Below are 25,820 nucleotides of genomic sequence, written 5' to 3'. Positions count from 1 at the left end.
TGGGCCAACTATTCATGCAAGAGTTAGGTTTTTCTTCAGGACAAAACCAAATTATGAGAATCCAGGCCTCAGATATATCTGATAGTATAAATTAATCTTTGAATATGCAGTAAAGCAAACCTGTCAATTAATAAACTTTATATAGAAATTTGCTATTGAAATTTAAGTTTTATAGTTGAATTACAATCTTTTGCAGGTAAACTGCATTGCAAAACATAACTGCATGAACAAACAAATACGCCTGACTCCTTATAAGAAGGTACAGCTTCGTTAACACAATGAATGTATGAACTTGTTTCTAACTAAGTCATTGATAGACTAAAATGCTTCAAATGGAGGCAAAAATGACACTAGCTCTCATGACTGTGTGCATAGCATAGTTACAAGCAAGATTTGTTGAATTTGGTGTATTTATTCCAGAGGCACAGAATTACGCAGTTAAATTCCTCAGGAAACTCAAGTACTCCAACAAGTAAAGGTCTGAAAGTTAAGCACCAAAGACAGAATTGTCTTCACTAAAATGTAGAACCATCCAGAGACAAACTAGTTTCACAAGCGGAATATAACTGAACACAACCTTTTGAAACACCACTTAACCCCAGTGTCTTACTTTGGTACACTAACTGCTACACTGAATTCAGGACCTCCTCTTTGGATCTCCTTGAGGCAGTACAGCTAAGTTATACATATAACTGTATAGAGCACTGCATGTTGTTTTGGATACATAACCATTGTCTTCAGTTCTTCACCAGATCTATCCCAATGATTCAAACTTGGGATTGACTCTAAGGTCTCTTTTAAGGAGAAGCAAACACAGAAAGTGGGTGTTATTTTATGTTGTTGTTTGGATTTTGTTTGTTTTTTAAATCTGGACTATTGTTGTCAACCACTCAAACCTCTTGAAACTGAATTGTGGTTGGGATACAGGGTCAATTATCCTATAAAATACCACAGGACTGAAGTTCATAACTAACATTTAACAAAAATTACTTCTGGTTTCTACAACATTCTTCCTCCTGTAGCTCAAGCTTCACAGCGAATTTTTCCCTCCATTCCAGCAAAGGACCATGCTTTTGCAAATGTTCCCCAGGCAGAGAATTCCCTATAGAGATTGTCTGTATCACTTCTGCATCAGCCAAACGGCAGGCTACAGATTCATGAAGGCATTCCCAGACTCTGCCAATCAGTTTAACAAGATGAAAATTAACAGTTTTGAGTGACTGTTCAGACCCCTAGAATCACCTTCTCTGACATTAGTGCAATTTGCATAATAAAAAGTGCAGCATAGTTTTAGCATATCTGTCTCTGAATACACAGTGCTATTAACCCTATGAACAAATAGAATGAAAAGTGCAAGCACTGGCAAGCCTGGATAATAAGAGCCTCCTATACAACACAGCAGGTCCTACAGTCTTGCAATAGGCTTCTCCTGCTGGACCACAGCACCACTTAAAAACAAAGAAAAACACAACAATTTCAATCCCTACATTAGGCTGCATCCTCCATCCTTCTTTTTCAAGCTTGATTTAAAAAGCTTGCTATCTGCTAATCAGTCTATCCTTCAATAACCATGAGTCTACTAGCCAATTTCAACTAGATTGGTTTACCAAGTTCAAGAACAAACAAACCTGCCCCACTCTGCAAATCAGTACTCTTCCTTAGTAAGAGACAGAAAGAACTACTTATTTTAATATATTTAAATGCCCACCCCAAGCAAACACCCCATCCAGCACATTGTCTCTTGCTCAGTGGGAGAGTCAGTGCAGGAAGAGAAGAGGAGCATAATAGTGATGAGATCAGGTGTTCAGGTGACAGAAGACACATCAGTAGGAAACTGGGCTTGATTACTTCTGCTGTTCATAAAGCAGGTTGTTTCTGCTGTGAATTTTAATAATAATTAGGAAAAAGGAATCAAATTAGATACTGAGTACCAAAACAAGATTACCACATACCATACTTCTTACGTATTTCATCATGCTTCAGTTTTCTTTCTTGTTTCCTGCAACAAATAAAGGCATCAGAAAAACATTCAGACTGCTTTGAGCTGTAAGCAAAAGGTAATTACATCTCAAAGAGACAATAGCATTTTTTAAATTAGTATGCAATTATAAATTAAAAAAAATCACATTTATCAGTTATATATCTTATATATCTTATCTTTCTACATACACTTCATGTATCTATAAGATTCCCTATAACCTCTCACTAATCAATAATGTCAAAATAAGACATTTGCAAGCATAAGGGAAAGTATTGTTTTTTCTATACAGAAGTAATGTGTCCACATACACACACTGAGATAATTGTCTATACATAAGCAAGGCACAATATTGGAAGATTCCCTAATGCTTTCCAGCAGGGAGCATAATGGTAAAATTTAGCTGTGAATACAGTGTTCTTCAGAATCCTAAGTCAATAAAATAGTTCTAAAAAGACAAAAGGTGTATTACTGTTTTGTTTAAGCAGTACAGCAAGTATAAGTGAAAACTACTAGTTTCTGAAATCCAGCATGCCATCCATGCAGAGAAGAAATTAAAATATTGTGCTATGTAAAAATTGGATTCTTCTAGTTATGATGTCTAATCATAAGACAGTTTAAGACTGTATCTAATATTGCCAATCTTTAATTATTCACATAAACCACGTGCCTGACACATCAGTTTCTTCTTCCCCTTCCCTTTGCAAAGGTGAAGGGGGAAAAAAGAAGGAAGTTTAAATGGAAACTGTTCCATCATTCCTCAGATAATTTTCCTATATTTCAAAGGTAACATCTCTTTTGCTTAGTTTTATAAACAAACAAAAAAGCTTCTACACAACCGTTTAACAAGGATGATCCAGGTTCTATATGTTTTGAGGAGAGGACATAGAAACTGGCAAAACAATGTTCCTCCAGCAAAAAAATACACCATTTGTTGCCCCTATCAAAATTCAACCCAATTAGACAAGTTGTGACTTTCATCCGATTCTAATTTGCACATATTGAGCAGAAAGCTGTTAAGCAGTGGCAGCTTAATTCACCAAAAGATCCCATCTGCCCTATGCATATTCCACCTCCAAACAATTCCTATTGCTAATCAGATCCTCTGTGTCCTTAGAAGCAATTATCCCACTTCTTACAGAGGTGAAGGGCTGTACTGGCCTCTCCCTGCAACTGCACTTCTGGAAAGCGTGCAGATAAAGCATGCTGAGAAAAAGAAACAGGAAAGACTGACTCAAAACCTTCCACTATTTCCCTGAGACACCCATCTCCCTTATATCCCTTTCCATTATTCAGTCCAGGCAGCATAGGAAACAAAGCAACCTGTTCAAACCACAGGAGGAAGAGGAACTGAGGAATCAGGGTGATGAGATGAAATTCATCTAGAGGAGGAAAGTCAGGACTGAGAGGTTGAAGAGAACAGGAAGAGGAGTCAAGTTTACCTACTGAGGATAACCTGACTACAGGATCCCTGCTTTGTGTTGCATAAAAGCAAGACAGTATGTGAGGAAAGAGATCTCAGGAAGAGAACAGAGATTCTGCTTAAAGCAGGCTTCTCCTGTATAAAGCCAGTCCTTATTTCTGTATAGTTCTCATGTGACCTCAAACTAGGTTTTTTTACTTGTAGTACTATGGCATGTTCTTAACTGTTTTGCATACCTTGTCTGAAATAATAGAGACTCACTGCTGCAGTTTCAACTGAAATCTCAGTACTGCAGCAGTCTGTCTGAATCTGCCCTGAACACAAAAAGCACTAAGTATCTACACAAGAAGGTAAGGGGCAGGGGGGGAAAAAAAGTCAGGCTGTATAGGCTTTAAACCTCAGAAACACTTAGGGAACTTCCCTAGGCTATTCAAAACAAACCAAACATCTAAAATTCTTACATTGTTTAAGTTTGAAGGGTAAAACCATTAATATTTGTGAAACATTTGAGCTTTGACAGGCAGTCATGACTATATCATATCATCCATGACTAAATCCTTGTACAGTAAATAAGGCTTAGGAATATATCAACTGAGAAGTATCAGACGCAATTCTCAACAGGCAGAAACTGAATCAGCCACCCAGAGGTGGCTACTGCACTGATCACATTCTGCATTATGATCAACTGAAGCCACTTTGCAGTCTTCTGAGTTGGTTCTGTTTCTTAATACTACTGCTGTTACTCCATCTTCTGTATGCTAAATTCTTGGCTCTTCATGCAAGTTGTCCCTACTGTTGTAAGCCAACTAACAACTCACATCATCTGTGAAGAACTAAGTATGAAAATCATGAACTGCAATCCTTTCCTTCTCTGTCCCCACTCCTTGTTCTTCCTTACCAGTACACTATCAAATTATACTTGGCATTTTCTCATTTACAATCTCATTGCTTTTCATTGGTTTATCAACTTAACATAAATAATGGTTTATAAATTATATAAATCTAATATACAAATGTACATGTATTTGCAGCTGTAAATGAGTGTACAGAAGAAGATTCACTACTTGAGGCTATGTTTAAAAATGATTTTTCATGTTAGAGATGACATGAAGTCAAATAAAGGACTAGAGCTATGCAATAAGATACCTGTTTTCCTTCCGTATTAGTCAAAAACTGAGCTCTGGGTTTCCTTCCCTTCCTGCCCCTCACTATCAAGTGCCAACTCTAGATATAACCAGTGACTTTCAACCTTCTCAGTGAAGTGGCAGCTAGTTTCTTCCTTTTGAAGACAAGCAGAGGGCCAATGTTATTACCCTTACTCTTCATTCTAACAGCCATCTAGGTATTAATCTGTTCCACAGCCTGCTACTAGCAATTCAACCTCCTAAGGACTTACACGAAGCAAGCAGTGGGTAGGGTGATGTGTTCTGGTTGCTGGAAGTGGTCTACTCCTTGTGTTTTCCCATGACCCAACCAATCCCTCCCCAGCCACACAACAGGTACACATGTTCAGAACATGGGAAATATTCCAGGGCTGCTGCTAGCTCTCCTGCAATTAGAACAGTTTGTTTCACAGACATACTCCTGAGACAAGCTAGGAAAGAAGGCTACTGCTTTAAGGCTGCAGCAATCATCCTGGTAGAACAGCCTGTTCCCAGCGATCCTTGTTCCTAGGCTTAACTCAGGAATGGAGTTGGTCTTAGTTCTGCGTTGCTAATTGCCTGGTACAACACCACTTGCTCTGTGTGTGCACAGAAAACCCTACACTCCAGAAGTATCAGATTTCCAACAGATTAACTGTACGAAGAATTTAAAGTCAATACACAAATCACAGTGGAAAGGTTATGGTACGCAATCACCCCCTACACACCTGGTCATGAGCCTTTGCTTTATAATAAACATAGTGTTGATTTAACTGAACAACATAGCATAGTATTAAGGATGTACATTTCACCACAACAAAACACATGGGTTTGACATACAACAAAATGTTGGTATTCCTCACAGGATCTCTTCTCTTTAGAAGGGAAGAAAACGATTACATGAGAAACATCACCTTCACACTAGTACTCTGCCTATTGTGCCATGACTAGTTAGAAGTGGATTAGCTGGTGGAGAATTTCCCTTTTTTCTGATCCATTACAAGTCTTCAACATCATTTATCTGATAAGCTGTGTGGTATGACTACAGATGAGCATACTTCCTGAACTGGCCACCTATTCCTTACCCTTCTGTGCATTCAGGTATGATACTTTCAGCTCACAAATGAAGATGTTTATGAAAACAAATTTGCATCCATTCTCTTCTCGGATAAAGTTTGATACTACCTTGCAATGGTAAAAGGGCAAGTATTGCTTTCTACTGTCCCCAAATAAGTGCTTTCTTTGCTTTTCTCCCATCCCTGGATTCATGCTGTCCTTGCATCCTGTGGATCCCAGCAATCTTATGGATACACACTGAGACTGTTCACTGAACTCATCCAACAGAATAAAAAACTCAAACCCCAGAAACGTGAATAGCTTCCTGCTAAACAAATCTGGCATAGCATAGAGCTAAGGAATGTTGTGCCTCGGGCATGAAAGAAAAGAATGCTGTTTCCATCAGCAGCTCACAGTTACATCAGAAGTAGATTGTACATAAAGGCATTCTAAAGGGTTAAATTAGTGGCACCATTAGACTTAAAAACATGTATTTTCAGAAAAGTAATTTTAGCTCAACTCCACTACGAGACATCTAATTCTCAATCCTCCCTCTGCAGAAAGTTACTTTTAAACTTTACTTTCCTAAACAAGTACAAATGCAGAATACATATTAGTGCAACAGTAAGTCTGAAAAATAAAATTTGTGCAGAACAAATACAATTTGGTAAGTTTAAAAGCTACTAAACTATTAAACAGCTAGTAGAAAAATGAAATAGATATTAAACTGACAGTATGTAATAGCTCTAAAAAAATATAACAAAACCAAAACTAACCATTCAAGCTTTGCACTAAGTCAAGCTCTGAAAAATTCTCTCGTTAAACATCCCCATTGTATCCTATTCCAATTCTTTCTATTGCCAACAAGTCTAGGCATTTTGTACAAGGCTAAAGGATCAATTTAACCCATTACAACAGAATCTATTCTGCTTCCTAGTATCACAATACCTGCTTCAGAGCCATAACCATTGTCAGATTCAGGGCAAACAGTTGCTGTATTTGCTTATAACCCGGCAGTTCAGAACCAGAACACAGATTTGCATGGAGTTAAGATGAGCAATTCTCCCAGCTCCTGCCAGTCAAGAGACAAGCAACAGTAGGTACATCTGTGAGAGAACCTTATTGGCTCCCATTTTTGTGCTCAGTCAGAAACATAACACATTTGAGCAAATCAAGCATGTTTGCCTACCTACCTTGACCTCTTATGCACATGTGTAATATAGAAACTTAGTGTCTTCATGCAAAAGCTCGCCAAGGCATCTCATCTGGAAGTATAGCTTGCTCCCTGCAGTCCCTGCTCATATTAGCAATGAATCTGAGCTCAGGAGATAACAGCAGGCATCAGCAAGGCCATGAAGGTGCCCACCTGTTACTTGGCAGCCAAGTATTTAGGGAACATAATCAGGAAGCGGCAAACCTCGGATCAATTTCCTTGGCAGTCTGTGGGGATTCAAACCCACACATAACAGCTCCAAGCCTAGCATTAGTTTGGTTAGGACTCTCCTGTTGTCTTGCTGAAGCTAATCCACTGTGAATCACAGAATCATTAAGGTTGGAAAAAACCTGCAAGATCATCAAGTCCAACCATCAACCCAACACCACCATGCCCAATAAACCATGTCCCGCAGTGCCACGTCTACACATTCCTTGAGCACCTCCAGTGATGGTGATTCCACCACCTCCCTGGGCAGCCTGTTCCAATGCTTCACCACTCACTCAGTAAAGAAATTTTTCCTAATATCCAATGCAAACCTCCCCTGGTGCAACTTGAGGCCATTTCCTCTTGTCCTATCACTTGGGAGAAGAGGCCAACACCCACCTCTCTGCAATCTCCTTTCAGGTAGTTAGAGAGCGATAAGGTCTCCCCTCAGCCTCCTCTTCTCCAGACTGAACAACCCCAGTTCCCTCAGCCGCTCCTCATAAGACTCGTGCTCCAGACCCCTCACCAGCTTCGTCGCCCTTCTCTGGACACGCTCCAGCACCTCAATGGCCTTCTTGTAGTGAGGGGCCCAAAACCGAACACAGGATTCCAGGTGCGGCCTCACCAGCACCGAGTACAGGGGCACGATCACCTCCCTACTCCTGCTGGCCACACTGTTTCTGATACAGGCCAGGATGCCGTTGGCCTTCTTGGCCACCTGGGCACACTGCTGGCTCATATTCAGCCGGCTGTCAACCAACACCCCCAGGTCCTTTTCTGCCAGGGAGCTTTCCAGCCACTCGTCCCCAAGCCTGTAACGTTGCATGGGGTTGTTGTGACCCAAGTGCAGGACCCGGCACTTGGCCTTGTTGAACCTCATACAATTGGCCTCAGCCCATTGATCCAGCCTGTCCAGATCCCTCTGAAAAGCCTTCCGACCCTCGAGCAGATCAACACTCCCACCCAACTTGGTGTCGTCTGCAAACTTGCTGAGGGAGCACTCAATTCCTTCAATCCAGATCATCGATAAATGTATTAAACAAGACTGGCCCCAAAACTGAGCCCTGGGGGACTCTGCTTGTGACCGGCCACCAACTGGATTTAACTCCATTCATTCACCACGACTCTCCAGCCAGTTTTTTCACCCAGTGAAGAGTACACCTGTCTAAGCCACGATTCGCCAGCTTCTCCAAGAGAACACCGTGGGAGACAGTGTCAAAGGCTTTAGTGAAGTCCAGGTAAATATCAACAGCCTTTCACTCATCCACTAGGCAGGTCACCTGGTCATAGAAGGAGATCAGGTTGGTCAAGCAGGACCTGCCCTTCATGAACCTGTGCTGGCTGGGCCTGATCCATTGGTTGTCCTCCAATCTCCAAAATCAAGACCATGAAAGGAAGTATGATTCAAAAGGTACACTGGGCTTCTACCAGGTATCATGGTCCTAGCTATAAAAACTGTTATCTAAAGAATAATGTAAAAACCATGAACAGTCACTGGAGAACTAAGCTATAAAAACCTACATCTGAAGGAATACTGTTCTCACTGAGAAGTACTGTATCACTGCTGACTCTTGCACTTCTTCCTAAAGCTGTAGCACAGTGTAACAGAGAGAATGGAAATGTAGGATTACATCTAAAGTGAGATCTGAGCTGAAGTCTTCCATGCCTGAGCAAAATTTCTAATAGGTATTTCACTATCAACTTCTCTAACTCTCCCAGCCAGATTTTAAAAGAAAAAGAACCAGACACCAAATGAGTCCAGAAAGTGGGTTTCCCCTCTGTATCCCAGCCTCACTTTGGCATTAACTCATGCCACAGACAGTCATCAGTCCAGGAGAGACTAGACAATACTTCAGACACATCCCTCCTGTTTGCTTTTGGCTGACACAGAGCACTTGTACCTGCAACAGTGAGCATCAACCTATTCACTCTCTATTCACTTATGGAAATACAGGCTCCTAATCAGGTTCACAAATCTCACAATAAACCCTGTTTTGTAGAAACCTGACATTGTCGTGCTTAACTCCATAATGCCTCTTTGTTTAGTACTCCGTGTATTCCTTAGAAGGGCAGAATACTCCTATATCACCAGGAAGTGTATAGCTATGTATCAAGCTGTCAAGACATACCTCTGAAGAGACTGTAGTCTTCGTTCCTCTCTCTTTCTAGCTAGCCGTTCTTCTTCTTCATCTGGTCTACTACAAAAATAGGGAGAGAAGGAAAGCATAAGAGGAAGAAAAAGCAATTTCAGTGCTAGGCAATCACTGTTTAGTCATTTGACTTATTTTCAAGAAGGATTTATAGTCTGACCCGAGATACTTCTTCACAGCTATGCAAGATTTCATTGCTGAATAAGTGTAACTGACAAATTTGTAGAGTTACCCTTTCACATTTTATAATACCCAAATGCTTCACCCACTGTAGCAATGTACACTTCAGACTCCACAGGACAATTTAAAGTCTCTTAGGAACAGGTTGCAGACTGTTCCAGAAGCAGGAGTCCTACTTGCCATTTTCCCCACATGTCACACCCCATTTAAGAGTAAGTGTACTGCACATGCATAGTTAAGTCTATTGTTGCCCCCTGGAAGAAGATTGATGGTTCATAAGCCTTTGATGCTAGAACAATTTGTCTTTCCAACAACCATCACTATACAATCTCAAGTTGCCCCCAGGAAAGCAGTCTGCATAAGTTGTCTTGGCAGCTGCCTTCCCTGTTCTGGAATGACCAAGGATTTACCTGAGTGCATCAGCTGTGTGATTCTGGGAAATGCTGAGCCTGCACAGTACATCTGAGCCGTGCATGTGCAGATATGATCTACTGAATGCATGCACTTAAGCTTTGTGACCTGCTTTGGAGAAAGCTCAGCTCCTTTTAGCCATTAGATACACCATATAAGAATTGTAGAACTCTAAAGCAAATGCCAAACAATATTTATTTGTCTGTTTTTTTTTTTCTGACAGAATTAATGACAATTCTTCAAGGATTAGTGAATGGACACCTGCCATGCTTTTCCAGGTGCTAGTACATTCAGTTTTGAAAAATTATTATCTGAAGATGGTTGATAGGAATATTTACAATAGTAACACACCGGCTGATAGAGAAATGGATAGTTACAGAACCACACATCTGCAGCAACCAACATAGAAGTTAAGCAAGAGTGACATCCAGTGGTTAATTATAGCACAAATGTTTTAACATACAAAATTCAGCTACCAGAATTTGAAGTCTGAACTCAGTTTTTCCATCTGCTTGATCACTCCATACATGTCTTTGAAGATCTTAGTCATTCAAATACAATCCAGTAATTCAGAATTCATGTAATGTTTCACATACAAATTTTCTAGTTCTTCCTTTTTTGTTTCCACGTAAAGAGTTAGAAAAATCTTGGGGGAGTTTAGCAGTAGGAAACACATGCAATAGGTCACCTTTATTGGAAAACTATGTTAGATCCTTTTGTAAAACTAATCAATTCCTCATATTAGCATGTCCAGGAGGACTAGAAGCTCCCATTCTTGGGCACCCTTCTGTAAAACTACTTTACTGGAGACTCCAGTGTCTTATAACTATGTAACAGTCTCACTTCACACTGGTTTTGCAAAACACAAACCCACCAAATCAATAAAATGCTGGTATAGGATTCAGAAAATATATTTCATCCCTATAATTAAAAGAAGCATTAAGTATCTTCTGACTTCCAGACACTTTGAAGGAATTGAGTTTTTCTTCAAAATCTAGAAAATCTGAAATTATAAAAACTAAAAAAATGGTTGTTAAACTGAAGACGTTCAAGAGAATCTGTTTGTACAGTTTCATGAAAAGTTATGTCTCAAGAGCATGGAACCAGACTCTCAAAGTCCAAATATAGGATAAAAGTAATGAACTGAAACAATAGTCCTAGGATTCCTGTGGTAGGGATGGAAGGACTCAGGTGAGCCAGCCACATTACTGATGTGGGGATTAATGCACTAAGTATTCTCTGTGTTGAAGGACAAGTGTTGGCTTCTTAAACATTTAAACACAGCTTAAAATTCCCAGAAGGAATACTGATGCTTCTGCAAAACAAGGTTACACCTTACCTGTGTTGTCTCAGAGCTCAGAAGTCCTTAAAACAGATCTAATACTACATTTCTACAAGTTTTCCTTCTTTGATTCATTAAAAAAAGTTTCTTTTGGGGAAAAGGAGTCCCCAAACTGAGGAAGCAGACAGCAAAAGAATTCCTGCTGAGAATCAGTGTGTTTAAAGCCAGTAATATATAAGGCTCCAGTGTAATACATTCTGAATGCTCCTGAAATAAGCTGGACCCCACTCTGACAAGACCTCTAAATCCTCTGAGTGTCAGAAGATTAAGCTTGGCACCTTCGGAGTTCTGGCATAAGATGACTGTCAACTAACCCTCTGTTTTTGGAATCAGATGTTACTGATTGACTTAGCTACTAAAACTGAAGTCTGGCACAAATCTCTCTCTTCACAAGAATCAAGCTCTATTTGTTGGCATATCAGCCACAGGGGCCTACTCTGTTCTTCTGCAGAGCAAGTTGGCAGATCTTATGTAAAATCTAGAACAGTTCTATATATCTTCAGGGCTTATCAAGCACAGGGCTAAAAAGTTACCAGTTCTTACACTAGGACAGATTTGTTAAGACCAATCTACCAGCAGAACAGGTGCATGCATCTTCCTCAAGGAATAGAAAAGGTAATGACACATTATTTACCATTGTTTTCTCCTCTTCTGAAAGCCACCATATTTCTCTGGCTTAAAGGTCAGCACTAAACACTGTAGAGCTGCATAAATTCTTTAAAAAATAACCCTCCATTAAGAACAATGAATTTCAGGTACTTGATTATAGAAATTATTTCAGATCAAGAAATAACATCCACATTTTGTTCACATGAGTAGTACTGAAGGACAAAAGGAACAGAGTTAGCTGAAACTACACTGCCCAGAAACCTGAGCTCTAAAACTTCAGTGACATAAGGAAGCATATTGTGCTGTCCCAATAAACAAGGCTTTCCAGATGTTTCATTGGGGAATAAGCACTGATCACTTCCCATGGAAGCACTGACTTACCGATTTTAGCTGCTTATCAACTGGCTGGATGGCCAGGCCCAAAGGGTTGTGGTGAATGGAGCCAAATCCAGTTGGCAGCTGGTCACAAGTGGAGTCCCCCAGGGCTCAGTATTGGGGCCAGTTTTGTTTAATATCTTTATCGATGATCTGGATTGAAGGGATCGAGTACACCCTCAGCAAGTTTGCAGACGACACCAAGTTGGGCAGGAGTGTTGATCTGCTTGAGGGTAGGAAGGCTCTGCAGAGGGATCAATGGGCTGAGGTCAACTGTATGAGGTTTAATAAGGCCAAGTGCCGAGTCCTGCACTTGGGTCACAACAACCCCATGCAACGCTACAGGCTTGGGGAAGAGTGCCTGGAAAGCTGCCTGGTAGAAAAGGACCTGGGGGTGTTGGTTGACAGCCAGCTGAATATGAGCCAGCAGTGTGCCCAGGTGGCCAAGAAGGCCAACGGCATCCTGGCCTGTATCAGAAACAGTGTGGCCAGCAGGAGTAGGGAGGTGATCGTGCCCCTGTACTCGGCGCTGGTGAGGCCGCACCTCGAATCCTGTGTTCAGTTTTGGGCCCCTCACTACAAGAAGAACATTGAGGTGCTGGAGCGTGTCCAGAGAAGGGCGACGAAGCTGGTGAGGGGTCTGGAGCACAAGTCTTATGAGGAGCAGCTGAGGAAGCTGGGGTTGTTTAGCCTGGAGCAGAGGAGACCTTATAGCTCTCTACAATTCCCTGAAAGGGGGTTGTGGTGCAGTGGGTGTTGGTCTCTTCTCCCAAGTGATAGGACAAGAGGAAGTGGCCTCAAGTTGCAGCAGGGGAGGTTTGCATTGGATATTCGGAAAAATTTCTTCACTGAAAGGGTTGTCAGACACCAAAGTGGGCTGCCCAGGGAGGTGGTTGAGTCACCATCCCTGGAGGTATTTAAAAGACATGTGAATGAGGCACTTAGGGACATGGTTTAGTGGTGGACTTAGCAGGGTTAGGTTTGTGGTTGGACTTGATGATCTTAAAGGTCTTTTCCAACTTAAATGATTCTACGATTCTATAATTTCCCTCCCTTTGAAGTATATTAACCAATTAAAGTAGTAAGCCAGTAGAAAAAAAGAGAAGTTTTGCAAGTCCTCCAAGATCTAAAAACACTTAAATTTTTGCAGTATTACTTTACTTGAAAATTAGTCACTCTTAGTATCTTGGAGCAAGAAAAGTATCATCTTACATTTAGAGTATTTTGTTGAACTGGCAAAGACAGCTCATCATTTAGATACTGATTGTCTACTGACAGATCTTAGAGCAAACTGAAGCATGCATACCAAGTGCTGTAGGACATTGTTGCTCAGTTACTTGTTACCCACCTGGTCCCTTTTTGCTGCACCATGAGCTTGCCTTGAAATAAATTTGTCCTGTTATCACAAGAAGCAAGTATTTATTTGGGCACTGAAATATTTCACATCCAATCTTAATAAGGAAGTGTAAAATGTAGAACTGTAAAGCTTAAAGAACATATCTGTGATGCTACCACTAACAACATCGCTTCAGGGTCATTCCAGCATCGTTTGTAGTGTCACACTGCCTGTTACTAAACACCTTTTTTGGTTGTCTCTGAAACAAGTAAAACAAAGTGACCAAAATTGCTTCCCAATGAAAAGATTCTTAGTATACTAGAGAGTAAAAATTGTAGGTAGGGAAGACCAGCACCCAAAGTTAGTAAAAGAAACAAATTAAGTATTTACCTCCTGGAACGCCTTCTGCAGTAACAGCAGTAACAGCAACAGACTGCTATGGACACCAGAATGAGTCCAGCTACTACAGCTATGGCAATAATTAAAGCCTCAAAGTTTACTGAAAAATATGAATATATTCAACTCGTTAGACTCCAGCATTAACATTTGTGTTTCTGATAATTCTTCCCCTCCTTCCCAAGCATTTTTTCACCTCTGTATGAAAAAAATCAAACCCACAGTTCTGCACAACTACCCCAGTTAAAACTCAGCATATCACATTAGAATTTCACTACTACGCATAATCTACACTGAACAGACATTAAGTAAAATTGCTCTTTATATACACTAAATTACTAAAGTAATCCTGTAAAACTTTATATGATATATATCTACTGGTGTGATTTCCACAGTTGTCCTCCCAATCACAACCTTAGCCAATGCACAGCATGAACAAAAAAGTCATATAGGTGCAGTATCAGTGTACACACATTACATGAAGCAGTTAGAGAAAGAGTAAAATGAAGTAAGACAGTGTCAGAGAATTTGAAGGAGCCAATATAAAACTCTCCATAAAACTTCCTAAGTGATCTTCTACACCCAAAGAGCGATTAACAAATGGGGGGCTGTGGCAGTGGTGTATTATTTTAACTGCATACACTGTAACAACTGTAGCTGAATCAGAAACCTGATGTCCTGGAAAAAAGCAAGGCCCAAGAAGAAAAATAACCAACATGATAGACACAGCTTCAAGGAGTTATTTAAAGGCCCTAACAAAGGACAAAATGAAGTCAGGGAAGTTGTATCAGAGATAATTAAACGCCTCTCCCCACACTGTATTTTAAAGCATGATGGGAAGGGGAAGGGAAGCTGTCTTCTCTCTCCCACATAATCCCTCTGAACTCTGCCAGATTCAGCACCTTCATGCTTCTGCAGTAATACAAAGTAGCTGCACATGCACTTTTTACTGCTCCAGAGTACTAGTGATAAGACAGACAAATTTAGCAAGTGAAGTTCAGAGGGTCTATCCTCTCTGATCACATGCACAAGCCAAAGAGTCTGTTACTTCTCTACAGATCTCACCAACTCTCATCTGGCCAAGGAATATCCTTCACAGGTCTTGCCAAAGATTAGATCCCAGCAAATATTTTTAATTGTGTTATAATTTTCTGGGTACAGTTTATAATAAAGATTAATACATAGTTTCTAGTTACAATACACAAGTAATCCCAAAGATGTAAATTTTGAAAGTAACACATTTCACCATACCACATTTCTCATTCTGTTACTCCCCTACAAGTAACAAGCAATTAAATATACTTCATTCAGTGAAGGAAAAACAAAAAATAGCTTTAATTTTAATTTAATTTTTTTAAAGTACACTATTTACATTTTTAAATGCCATTTAATTGAAGCAAAAAATGTATTTTGAATCTATTAACAAGGTGCAGAAAAAGATTGTCAGTTTTCAGTTTGCATTTCTGCCTCCACTATCTATTTCATTCGCTTATTATTCACGAAAAACAATACAATTAAGCTACTTTGTATGACATTGCTTCTATACTGTTCTTTTTTCTTCACTGCTGGTTAATATCTGTTAACATGTCTTATTCCATAAAAATTGTAACCAGAAGCCAGTCATTTGTTTTTGACTTTGAAAGCTGCAATATTCAGCTTCATTTTCAGCAACACTGAGCCAACACTTATGTCTTCATTCGCAAAAAGGAAAACCACCACCACACTCACAAAGTAGTTAGTTTTCCCACTGTGTCCGAAAGGGACAGTCTCAATAAAACTATATATCCCCATGGCATGTTGCTGCATATAATTTGTAAAAAATCTATTAAAGAAATGCATATCTGGGGGGTTTTGTTGTTGTTTTTGTTTTCTTCTTTTTCCACTTTTACCTTTTTTGCTGATAAGGTGATCCATTCTCTGTTTAAGCTGCATTCAGTCTAGAAACACTAATGGCACCCAAGCTAGAAGCCATTTCTATAGCAGGAGTAAACTGCCAAGAACACCCTTAGTATCGGCAGATACCAGTAATCACTGCTTTGCAAAAGGACAGAGCACAAATGCATTTCTGTACCAGGTATGGCCGGGACAGAGTTAACATTCTTCATAGCAGCTGGTATGATGCCATGTTTTGGATTTTGAGTTACAATAGTGCTGATAACACACTAATGTTTTAGCTGTTACTGAACAGGCCTGAAGAGCATTCAGATCTTTTTTCCCCTCCCAACTCTGTTCCTCCCAGTGAGTAGGGCTGGAGGTAGGCAAGAGATTGGAGAGGTCTGGAGGGGACACTGCCAGAACACCTGACCCAAACTGGCCAAAGGGATATTCCACACCATATAATGCCATGATTAGCAATAAAACCTGTGGTAAAGGAAAAAGAAGTGGAAGGGGTATCTGGCTTCCAAGGTGACTATTGTTTGGGGACTGGTTGGGCATCAGTCCGCATGTGGGAGCTGGCAAGTGATTTCCTTTGCATGGTTGTTTTTCTCTCCCCATTTTGCCTTCACCTGTTAAACTGTCTTATCTCAATCCATGAGTTCTCTTGCTTCTGTTCTTCTATTTTCTTCCACCATCCCACTGGGGCCAGGGGAGGGAGGAGGTGAGCAGCTGTGTGAGTACTTAGCTGTTGGCAGGAGTCAACCCACTTTTTTCCAGAAAAAAGCTTGCTTAACAGTTCATAGTAACAGTATTTACTGTAATATTGAAAGCCCAATTTCCTTAAAAGTCTGCCTTATCAGTGAAATGATACACCTTCTGTAGCTCTAAAAACCTCCAAAAGTCTAAGTATAAATGCTTTCTCTCACAAAACAAAGCACAGAGCCCTTCTGCTAAGAACATAGAATTGGTAAAGTTTTCCTGTACTGTCCAACCTAGTCCCTTGGTTTGCAGGGATTATACGAAGTAGTAGTGTTCAGAAACTCGCATGCTCCATTTTTATAGCAATCTTCTACTACTGCTGCTATTCTAATTTAAAGAGTAATCTCACTGCTCCAAGTGTGGTAACTGTAAATTAGAAGAAAGTTAACATGGTCACTGATAGTTCATCCCCACCTGTTTTTCTGCTTTAGCCTCCTGGTGTTCATGAGCAAATACACAGAAAGCTGCAAGCCTTTGCTTTGCTGGACTGAAGAGGTACTCTTATTTCATATGACAAGCTTTCCAATGTCTTACTTGTTCTCTGTTCCAGTCTATTCTGAATTTAGATCTGTATACACAGTATTGCAAGAATAGCTCCAAAGATTTCACCCCAATGGCAGCACATGCCCTGCACTGCATTTTGTATTACGAAATGCAAAGCAAAAGGAAATCTAAGAACAATTGCATGATGCAGCACTACAATAGACAGTGGCACTCTGCAGCTTCCATTTTAACCTTAACTGCATTGCCTTCAGCATCCACAGACCACACTGTTTCTGTTTAAGCAAAAACAGCATTCAATAATTTTTGGGTGTCTCCATCCCTGTGGTATTGGTTCACTGCTGCCACTGGAATATACTTCAAAAATTGTGGATCCAGGCATATCACCCATCATTAAGAAATTTTAAAAAGGTAAGAAAGGTCATCCTTTGTCAACCAGGAATGATCTTACTTCTTTGTACCACTGAAGTATGGTTTCAGAAACAGGTGAAGCCTGACTATATAAAATACCCAAAACATTCCAACATCACTGGTTCCCAGTCTAGACTTTAGGGTCAACAGAACTTCACTGCATGGCAAGTGTTTTAAAGCCATTGGATCAGCATAACTATACTGGCTGTTCACAAAGGACCCTTAACAATGACTGTTTTGCAAGTCCAGAAGATTAGGTATCATGGTTCCAAATCATAACCACTGCCTCCTTCCCCCCCACCCCTCCAAATAAATTCTCAGGAAACAGCTCTAGTAAGCAGTAGTCTTACTTTAATCTAATCATACTCAAATAATTCTCTACAGCAAAAGTAAAATTAGTACCTACTCCAGCAAACTCCCCATCGAGCATTTGAGAGTGAACATAATGAAGACGGTGGAAGAATGCTTCTTACAGGGTAATCAATACAAGTGTTGTTGGTGTAACACCAAAGGCACTGTGCAAAAGAAACAAAAACCTAAATTATTGATCTTCAAAAACAGTTTACAATTTAGTGCTCTCTCCACAGACAGAATTCTTAAGTGTGTACAGTACTGTATGGATATACTGAAAGTGCTTTGTAGTATAAAACCTATGGAAGTCCTGGTACAATTCTAAGTAAGCCTGAACTGAATTGTGAATAAGTTTTGTACTTACAGGTAATAAAGTTAATAAATATTTACATTAGCCTGAAGATATTTGCAAACATATTGAGGTGCTCCGTATACTTCAGGATAAAATTGCTTTGGGTTTAGAATTACTGAAATTAAGAAATACAAAGCAGAAAGCCAACTGCTCAGAATTTTAACACACCTGGTATCGTTGATGAATACAAAACCACTTATCTTTCTTCAGCCCTGTATTTGACTATCAACAGAAAGAAAAAATAAAGAACCCTTACAATTCTACAGGAGTTTTTGCTGCAAGGTAATAAAAGATACAGCCTTATCCAACCTGTGTCACAAAATGCATTGAGTACCTTAAATGTGCACATTTACATACCTGGATATTTTAAGTTTTGGATTTCTTACATGTCTTACAGTTACAACGCAGCACAACATTTCTGCTTTTTATGTCACCACTAAGCATCAAGCCTGAAGTTTTGTTTTTCATCTGTTAAAACAGATACTCATTCAAAATTCCTTTACCACACAACTCAACCAGTGAGGTTTCGGATGACAGTAAAAGGAATCCTTGATAGAACAGGTTTTTTTAGGATTCATTATAGAAAGAGCTCATGCAGGAACTATGCTTTATCTAACTACTATCAAGACCATCTCTGTCATACATCCTCAACTGCAGGAAGTCTGTTATCTTGTTCTAAAGGGTTAGAAAACGTTAAATACAAAGGAAACTGTTCGTAGTAGATTCTGCTCTCTTAAAAAACGTGAAGAAAGAGACAAGAAAAACTTACTCATATTTAGTAGTTGGTAGACTGTACAAGTCAAACATACCCATAAAGACACATCAACAAAAATAATTAAGGCAGAATAATCTTTGCAAAAAACCTGCCCTCCTAGTTTTAATGTTAATCAAGGATATTAGACCAGAACATGCTTGCTTTTATTGGATCAATTATTTAATAAGAATAAACAGTTCAAAAATAATGACTTACAGGGGGCAGACTAAAAGTCATTGTTAAACTTGTTTGAATATAATGTTGACCCTGCTTTGAGTAGGAGGCTAGACTAAATGGCGCATGAGGTCTCTTCTAACCTGAATGACTATACTGTTGGTGACAACTTAGCAGCACAGGAAGGTCAACTGTATCACTCTGATGGAGACTACTGCATGTGACCACTAAAACTGTGTGCAGCCCAAAAGGCAATACATGATACTGCTACTGGCTGGTGCAAAGGCTGAAGTAAGAGAAAGTATTTCAATTGACTCATTCCCAATGCTAAAAATTGAGCTAATTGTCAAAATCAAGTTAGAAAAAAGAAAAAAGCTTAAATGCCTGAGGGTGAAACATTTCCTTAACTTTGATCTTCATCTACATAACCTAAAAATGCATACTAAAAAAATTTTATTTAGAGGTAAAACATATATCCTTTGCAGAGTATGCTAGGAACCACGTTCACACTCTGATGGATATCACTAACTTTATTTTAGTAGAGTCTCACATGGAGAACGAAGTGCAACATTATTCAGTCCACACTCATTTTAAGGACATATTCTCAGTATTAAAAGGGATAAGATAGTAACAATGAACAGGAAATGAATGTTTCTTCCTCTATAATCAGACAGATGTATGCAAGTGACTATTATCCCCACCTTTCCTTCAAAAAAATTGGCTTTATTTATTGACCATATAATTTCCTATAGCTGTTAACTCCTTTTTTTTAAATGCCTAGCTTGCCTAAAATCCATTTGCCACAAGAATTTAGATTCCATACATCTGTTACTAGGACAAAGATGAGAATGACAAAAATAAATAGTGAGGGGAAAAGCATGTTGGTAGACTACTCCGAAGTTAAAAATAAGACTTTGGAAAATTCTCCTGAATGCTGAGGCTCAACACATACACACGTTTTAAAATGTAGTCCTATCTTTAACTACTGCTTGCATTATGTATTTTGTCTTACACGCGGTCATATGGAGTTAGAAACATGAAGAGAAAACTCTTTCAAGATGCTAATCAATAGATATTTACACATTATCAGTAACAGATGAAGTTCTCAAATTTTAATACACCTGGTAACCTGCTAGTCATAGCAGTAAATATTTCTTTGAAGTAAATAAATTGAATTTCAGGATTCAACAGCTCTGAAAAAATAACGTAAGGGGTTTGATTAATGTACCATATTGTAAGAAATAAGATTAAATGCAACAGCATATCTATAAAATTACCACACAGAACATATCAATAAAAACATGAGAAAATAGGTATTCATCAACTCTAAAGACCAACCTAAAAGACCAACCCAATTATAATAAACAAAATTTGAGCATTTTTAATTATAATTCTATTTAACTGAACTAAATTACTACATTTTAGGGTTTGTTTGAAATTGTTTTTATCTATTCAACAAATGTTTAATCTTCATTTTTATCTGCTGCTGCTATCTATATTATCACCAATATGAAAACCTGATTTTTTTCTACTAAAGCAATTGAAGTAATTTCAGCAATCCTTTGCTTTTGTATTGCTCACACAAATGCTAATGGCTTTGTTCTGTAGCCTTTTTTTAAGGTCTGTGTCTGTCTGAATCAGGTCTAAACTCCTTTCTTCAAGGTTAACACTGATGCTATTGAAGCAGTTGCCCTGAATCATCCATCATTCTGTCCCCAAAACAAGCCTGGACACTGTCATTGGTTTGACAGATTCTAATAATAATGTATCTATAACTCTGTTAGTGTCTTCAGTACACAAACAGAGTTAAAGAATATATTTCTCTCACAAGGTGAGCACATAGCTCTGAGGCTAACAAAAGTTGTGCTCATGTATCTGCAGCAGCACTTATTTGAAGTGACAGTCACACCAGTGATAGTGCTGAACATTTAATCTTTAATGACCGATATTTTCCATTTCCTACTTTATACTTTTGAAGATGAGGAGTTCTTTACACAATGCGATGCTCTTGACAACAAATATACAGGTCTGACAACATGCAATAACCACATCAGTACAAGGCAATTAGTATTTTCCCAGCATAAAACTTTCCCAGCATAAATTTTCCAGTATTTTCCAAGCATAAAACAGTTAAGTTTAGATATTTCTCAATTTCCCCTACTGAAAAAGTTTTGCAGTAACTTATGTGACTTAAAGACTCACAAAATACTTCTTTTCAGTGACATCTGGAGTGAAAAATTCAAAACAATCTCTCACTTTATGGGAGTTTCTTCTACTCTGCAGGGATAGGCACCTTTTGCATATTTATCATGATCCTTATTGTGGAGCCAAAAAGGTTTTGAGCAAAGGGCAGAGAAACAAACTCTAGTGTTTTAAATGTCTGCCTTATTGCAGTCTCATTGGAAATCAAAACACTTAGCTACCAGAACAGAGATCTAGCTTGGCAGTCTTAAGCACTTATGGTCTGATGTAGTCAGTGGAGAGGCCAAGATGTCTGAACATCTACAAAATACTGATCCAGTCTGCCTCAGTTAAATCCATTGCTTGGGGCATCTCTAGAGAAAGGCATTTCTAGTTTACATTAACTTCCCAGTTCTCCCATTCACCGTACAAGAAATGCTGTTTGCAAAATGAGCATAAGTCTAAACCAGCAGCAATATCAACTTGCTCAGCTGTGCTGTGAAAGCACTGAGCGTACAATGAAACTGGAAACTTGGATTCTACAACTGTCCATCCCCTCCAGATGAATCAGAGAAATGCCTGAGCGACCAAATCATGGAGCAACCCTGGCAAAGTGAAAACACGCTGTCATTGAGTGTGACAGCGGGGAAGCAGCACATCAGTTGACTCTACCATTTAAACAAGAACAGAGACTTCCTCTTAGTAAGGGTAGTTTGACTAGATTCACCATTAAAAACAAAAGCCAAACCAACCCCAATCTGAATTCATATTAAATGGAAAAAACATCACCAAATTCTCAGTCAAAAAGGATGTTCAAAATCTTACCGAAACATTTTTTAGACATTCTTCACAGGACCTCTGGGAAAACTCTGAACACACTAGAAAAAAAAACCAAACACACAGATAATATATTTATTTTTCCTCAATAACATCAAGCACTTAACACAATACTTAGCTTTTTCTTTTTTCTACTTCAACATTGTTGCTTGTATCTAGATTTAAGCAATGAAAGTTCAGTATTTCCATTCCAGGAGAACTGTAGCAAACAGATAGAAAGCATTTAAGTTTGACCTCTGACATAGTTAGGGAAACAATTTAAGCTTACTTGTAACTTGCTTTCCTACTTGTAATTTGCTTTCTCTAAGGACAACATGGGAGAAAAACCCAAGAGCCTCCCTGTGTTCTGCTGAAGTTCAAGACATTTACACTTCAATTTAGACAACATTCCAAGTTTTGCAGGTCTGGAAGGCTAGCAAAGGCTGACCCTCACCTAGGGTTGGTCCTGCTTCCATAGATACTAATCTGTTTCTGTAGAAAAAAGGGTTTTTAAAAATAAAGCTCTCCAAATAACGTTATTTTAAATAACAATTAAAAATATTTCCAAACATAGGACACCGTTATTTTGTAAGAGGTCAACAAGAAGTCCAACAGAAGTTTGAAAATCCAAGTGATGTGGAAGGAGTTATTTTTTTCATTTTAAAAAACATCTTCTACCCTAAAAAATAAAATATTTACTGCTGTTCACATTCCCAGAGGATTCCAGCCAAAGGCTATGACTTTCATTTAGAAGCACTGCATGCTTATCATCTTAAGACTGGTCTTTTATTATCCACAACATACACATAATTTGCCACCCACAGGGCCGTGTACATACCATAGTCTTTACCTAGATTAACTACTTGACACATTAGGGGGAGTTTCCTCTCCTGGTGTGAACCTGTATTTTGTTCCAACTATTGTAATTCCTATGATAATTTTTAATATTATTTAATGAAACTAACTTTTGATTGGCCTTAATAACATGCTTTAACTTGGTCAGCTGGACTAGATGATCGTTGTGGGTCCCTTCCAACTGAAATAGTCTATTCTAGTCTAAATTATTTCCACATATATCATAAATATGAGGCAAAAATCTCTGAATCAGGAATCCAATTCTGCTTTTAATGAATAAGTGCATTAGTCATAAGCAGTTATTTATTTGAGCTAAATTCTTGGCATGTTTTGGGATAACTACATATTTCAGTATTTTCTTTTCATAATTCAATATTACACCTTTCTGGTACTAACTCTTAACACTAAATGCATTTTATGTACCAGTATATTAGCTTTATATATCTGTTTAGAAAAAACACTTACTAGTTTATCTGGTACCAATTAACTGAGAAACAGCCTAAGTGTTAAGGCCCATATATCAATTCATGGGAAAAAAATGTGAAAAGCGGATTCAGAAAGAATTCTCAGTTTAAACTCAAAAATTTTCAAGTGGGATTATTCCACTGAAAAAATAGTGGAACTGCTCAGACAGTCAGAAACCTTTCAACACCTACAGTAAGCTTATTGATAGGTAGTTTATTTTAATGTGTTCTCTGCCCATATTCTCAGGACAACACTGTTCTTCAACTTAAACAGTTGTTCCCTCCTACTGGTATAAAAGTACTTTCCACCAAGTACTCTTATTCACCCTCAGCCTTCCTTCTGCTCCAGCAATTAAAGCCATACTTTTTTAGGTATTTTCTCTAACAGGGAACACCACAGCCTTTATAGCCCTGTTTTGTGCCAGTCCAACTCTGTTGAACACAGCTGCTGAACTTGTAGAATGTTTAAGCAGGACAGCATACAAGGTCCCACAGTCTTGCAGAACTACCATAAAACTGCCATATCTCTCTTCACAAGATCATCACTTCAGTAATGGATATGCATCTGAGAGTCAACAAGTCTACCTCTCTACTTTTTTCCAACTATTTCAATTTAAGATTAAAATTATAATACTAGTCATATGGCATAACAATCCATTTTTTTTCATTTTAATCTTATTTCTAGTATTTTTTCCTTAAAAGTCACTCACATCTTTCTGCATAATATCATGATCCTTTTCCATATCAACAACCAACTTTGTATCATGAGCAAATTCCTAAACTCACATAATGATAATAACATGTGAAAAGTTCTTTCCTAGGGAATCCATATGGAGCGCCACCACCATTTCAGACTGATTTTTGGCTCCAAGCATACCTTTTGGTTTCACCTACGTTTCTCAGAACTACTAGAAAGACACTGATTAACTTGTAGTTATTAGCCAGTTTACCTTTTGTTCTTTCCTCTGAGAAACACCGACAGTTCCCTTTCTCTTCTGCCTCAAATTAGTTGTCTCATTAAGTTGGATATTTCCAAGTACAAACCCTTCCATAAAAGAAATTAAACACCTCAAACTGGACTCTCAACACACGCCAACATCTACCTGAGATATCCTAATTTAATGCAAACTAACCTGACGTGTACCTTTCTGGTCACATCCACTAATAGCAACCAAATTTGAGGACAAGCTTCACCATCTGCTTCCCAAAAGCATCTACAAGATAAACAATTCCAACAGAACCAACAGGATGGCAAGAATATCTCCACTGACTTCTCCTTCCAAGCCACATTGCTCCTCATCAGTCAGGGCAGAGAAAACCCAGGCGATTGCTGTCTCCTTGCAGCAGAACTCCCGATAACCCCACGGCCCCACGAGCCGGCCAGCAGTACAAGGCCGAGTACCATCGCCCCTTCCTCTGGCCGGAAGCTTGGAGGCAGCCTCTCGGGAGCAGGCTGCCTGTCCTACCCCAGCAGTGGCGAGGGAGGGCAGCCGAGCCGGAAGCCGCACGGGCGGCTGCACTCCCGCCACACAGAACCGGCCCCTGCTCTGAGGCAGGGGACGAGGGCTCGGGCAAATCCCCGAGCCCCACCAACTCTCCAGAAGGCGCTCCCGGGCGACGCTCGGCGCCTGCAGGCCTTGGGGCGAACGGGTGCCTCTGCCCGTCCCTCCCGCCGTGTCCCCCGCAGCCCCTGTCAGGGGCGAGCGCGGCCCTTTACAGAGAAACCCCGCGGGAACACCCGACAGCCCGCACCCACGGGCGAGACCCGCCACGGGGAGGAAGGTAACGGCTACGCGCCGCCCTGCCCCTCCTTACCCTGCACCGGTGCTGGTGGAGCCGTGGTGGTGGGGTGCGCCAGGCCCATACCGGCGCGGCCACACACCAGCGCCAAGCCCTGCAGCCACAGCGGCCACAACCGCAGCACCCCCATGGCCGCACCGGGCCGGGGCCGCGCTCGCACCAGGAACCGACCGCGCGCAGGCGCCAACGTCCTGCGCGCGCAGGCGCCAACAGCCCCCAGGGAGGGGTGGGGTGGGGTTCGGAGCGAGCGGAGGCAGCGCGGCGGACTGCCCGCGGAGCGGAGGCCGAGGAGCCGTCTTTGTAGGCCGGGGTCTCGCCCCCGCAGGCGCCCGGAGGGGGTGTTCCACCTTCCGTGAGCTCCCGGTGCGTGCGCCTGCGCTGGCCGTGCCTGTGGGTCAGCCTCCCCTTGGCGTACCTGTGCGAGCGGCCGGGCTGTGACTGCAAGTCAGAGTCATTTGTAGGCTCAGTTTTGTGACATAGCAGGTCTTTTCCCCCTCCCTCATGGCTTATTGTTCTTTGGATTTGACCCTCTTTTTTTCCTGCCTTTGCTGTGTGGACTTTTCCAGTCCCTGTGAGGGCAGGGAGGTGGCAAGGATCCCTTGCCCTGTCTCCTGCTTGCTGGTGTCGTTTCTCAGTCAGGATGGCCAGCAGCTGCCAAAGCCAACCGAGCCAACAAAGGTATGCCCAAGACAGGGCTGGCCAGGGG

At 40.2% G+C, this 25,820-nt stretch overlaps 1 protein-coding gene across 1 annotated transcript in view; it reads right to left on the bottom strand.

Annotated features, from left to right (window-relative positions):
- Positions 1–25,244, bottom strand: part of LOC104259249 (pituitary tumor-transforming gene 1 protein-interacting protein) — a 31,664-nt gene extending 6,420 nt beyond the window's left edge. Inside the window, exons 1-6 of the mRNA XM_059818816.1 lie at positions 25,130–25,244; positions 22,005–22,057; positions 17,774–17,882; positions 13,813–13,921; positions 9,149–9,217; positions 1,953–1,999 (exon numbers count right to left, since the gene is read on the bottom strand). Coding sequence (XP_059674799.1) covers positions 1,953–1,999; positions 9,149–9,217; positions 13,813–13,921; positions 17,774–17,882; positions 22,005–22,057; positions 25,130–25,244 — 502 coding nt within the window. The remainder of the gene's footprint in view (positions 1–1,952; positions 2,000–9,148; positions 9,218–13,812; positions 13,922–17,773; positions 17,883–22,004; positions 22,058–25,129) is intronic.
- Positions 25,245–25,820: the final 576 nt, after the last annotated feature.

This window comes from Gavia stellata, chromosome 6 (assembly GCF_030936135.1).
Source record: "Gavia stellata isolate bGavSte3 chromosome 6, bGavSte3.hap2, whole genome shotgun sequence".
Classification (NCBI taxonomy): Eukaryota; Metazoa; Chordata; class Aves; order Gaviiformes; family Gaviidae; genus Gavia; species Gavia stellata.
The sequence above is the reverse complement of the archived record's forward strand: the minus strand, read 5'-3'. Positions and strand labels throughout refer to the sequence as shown.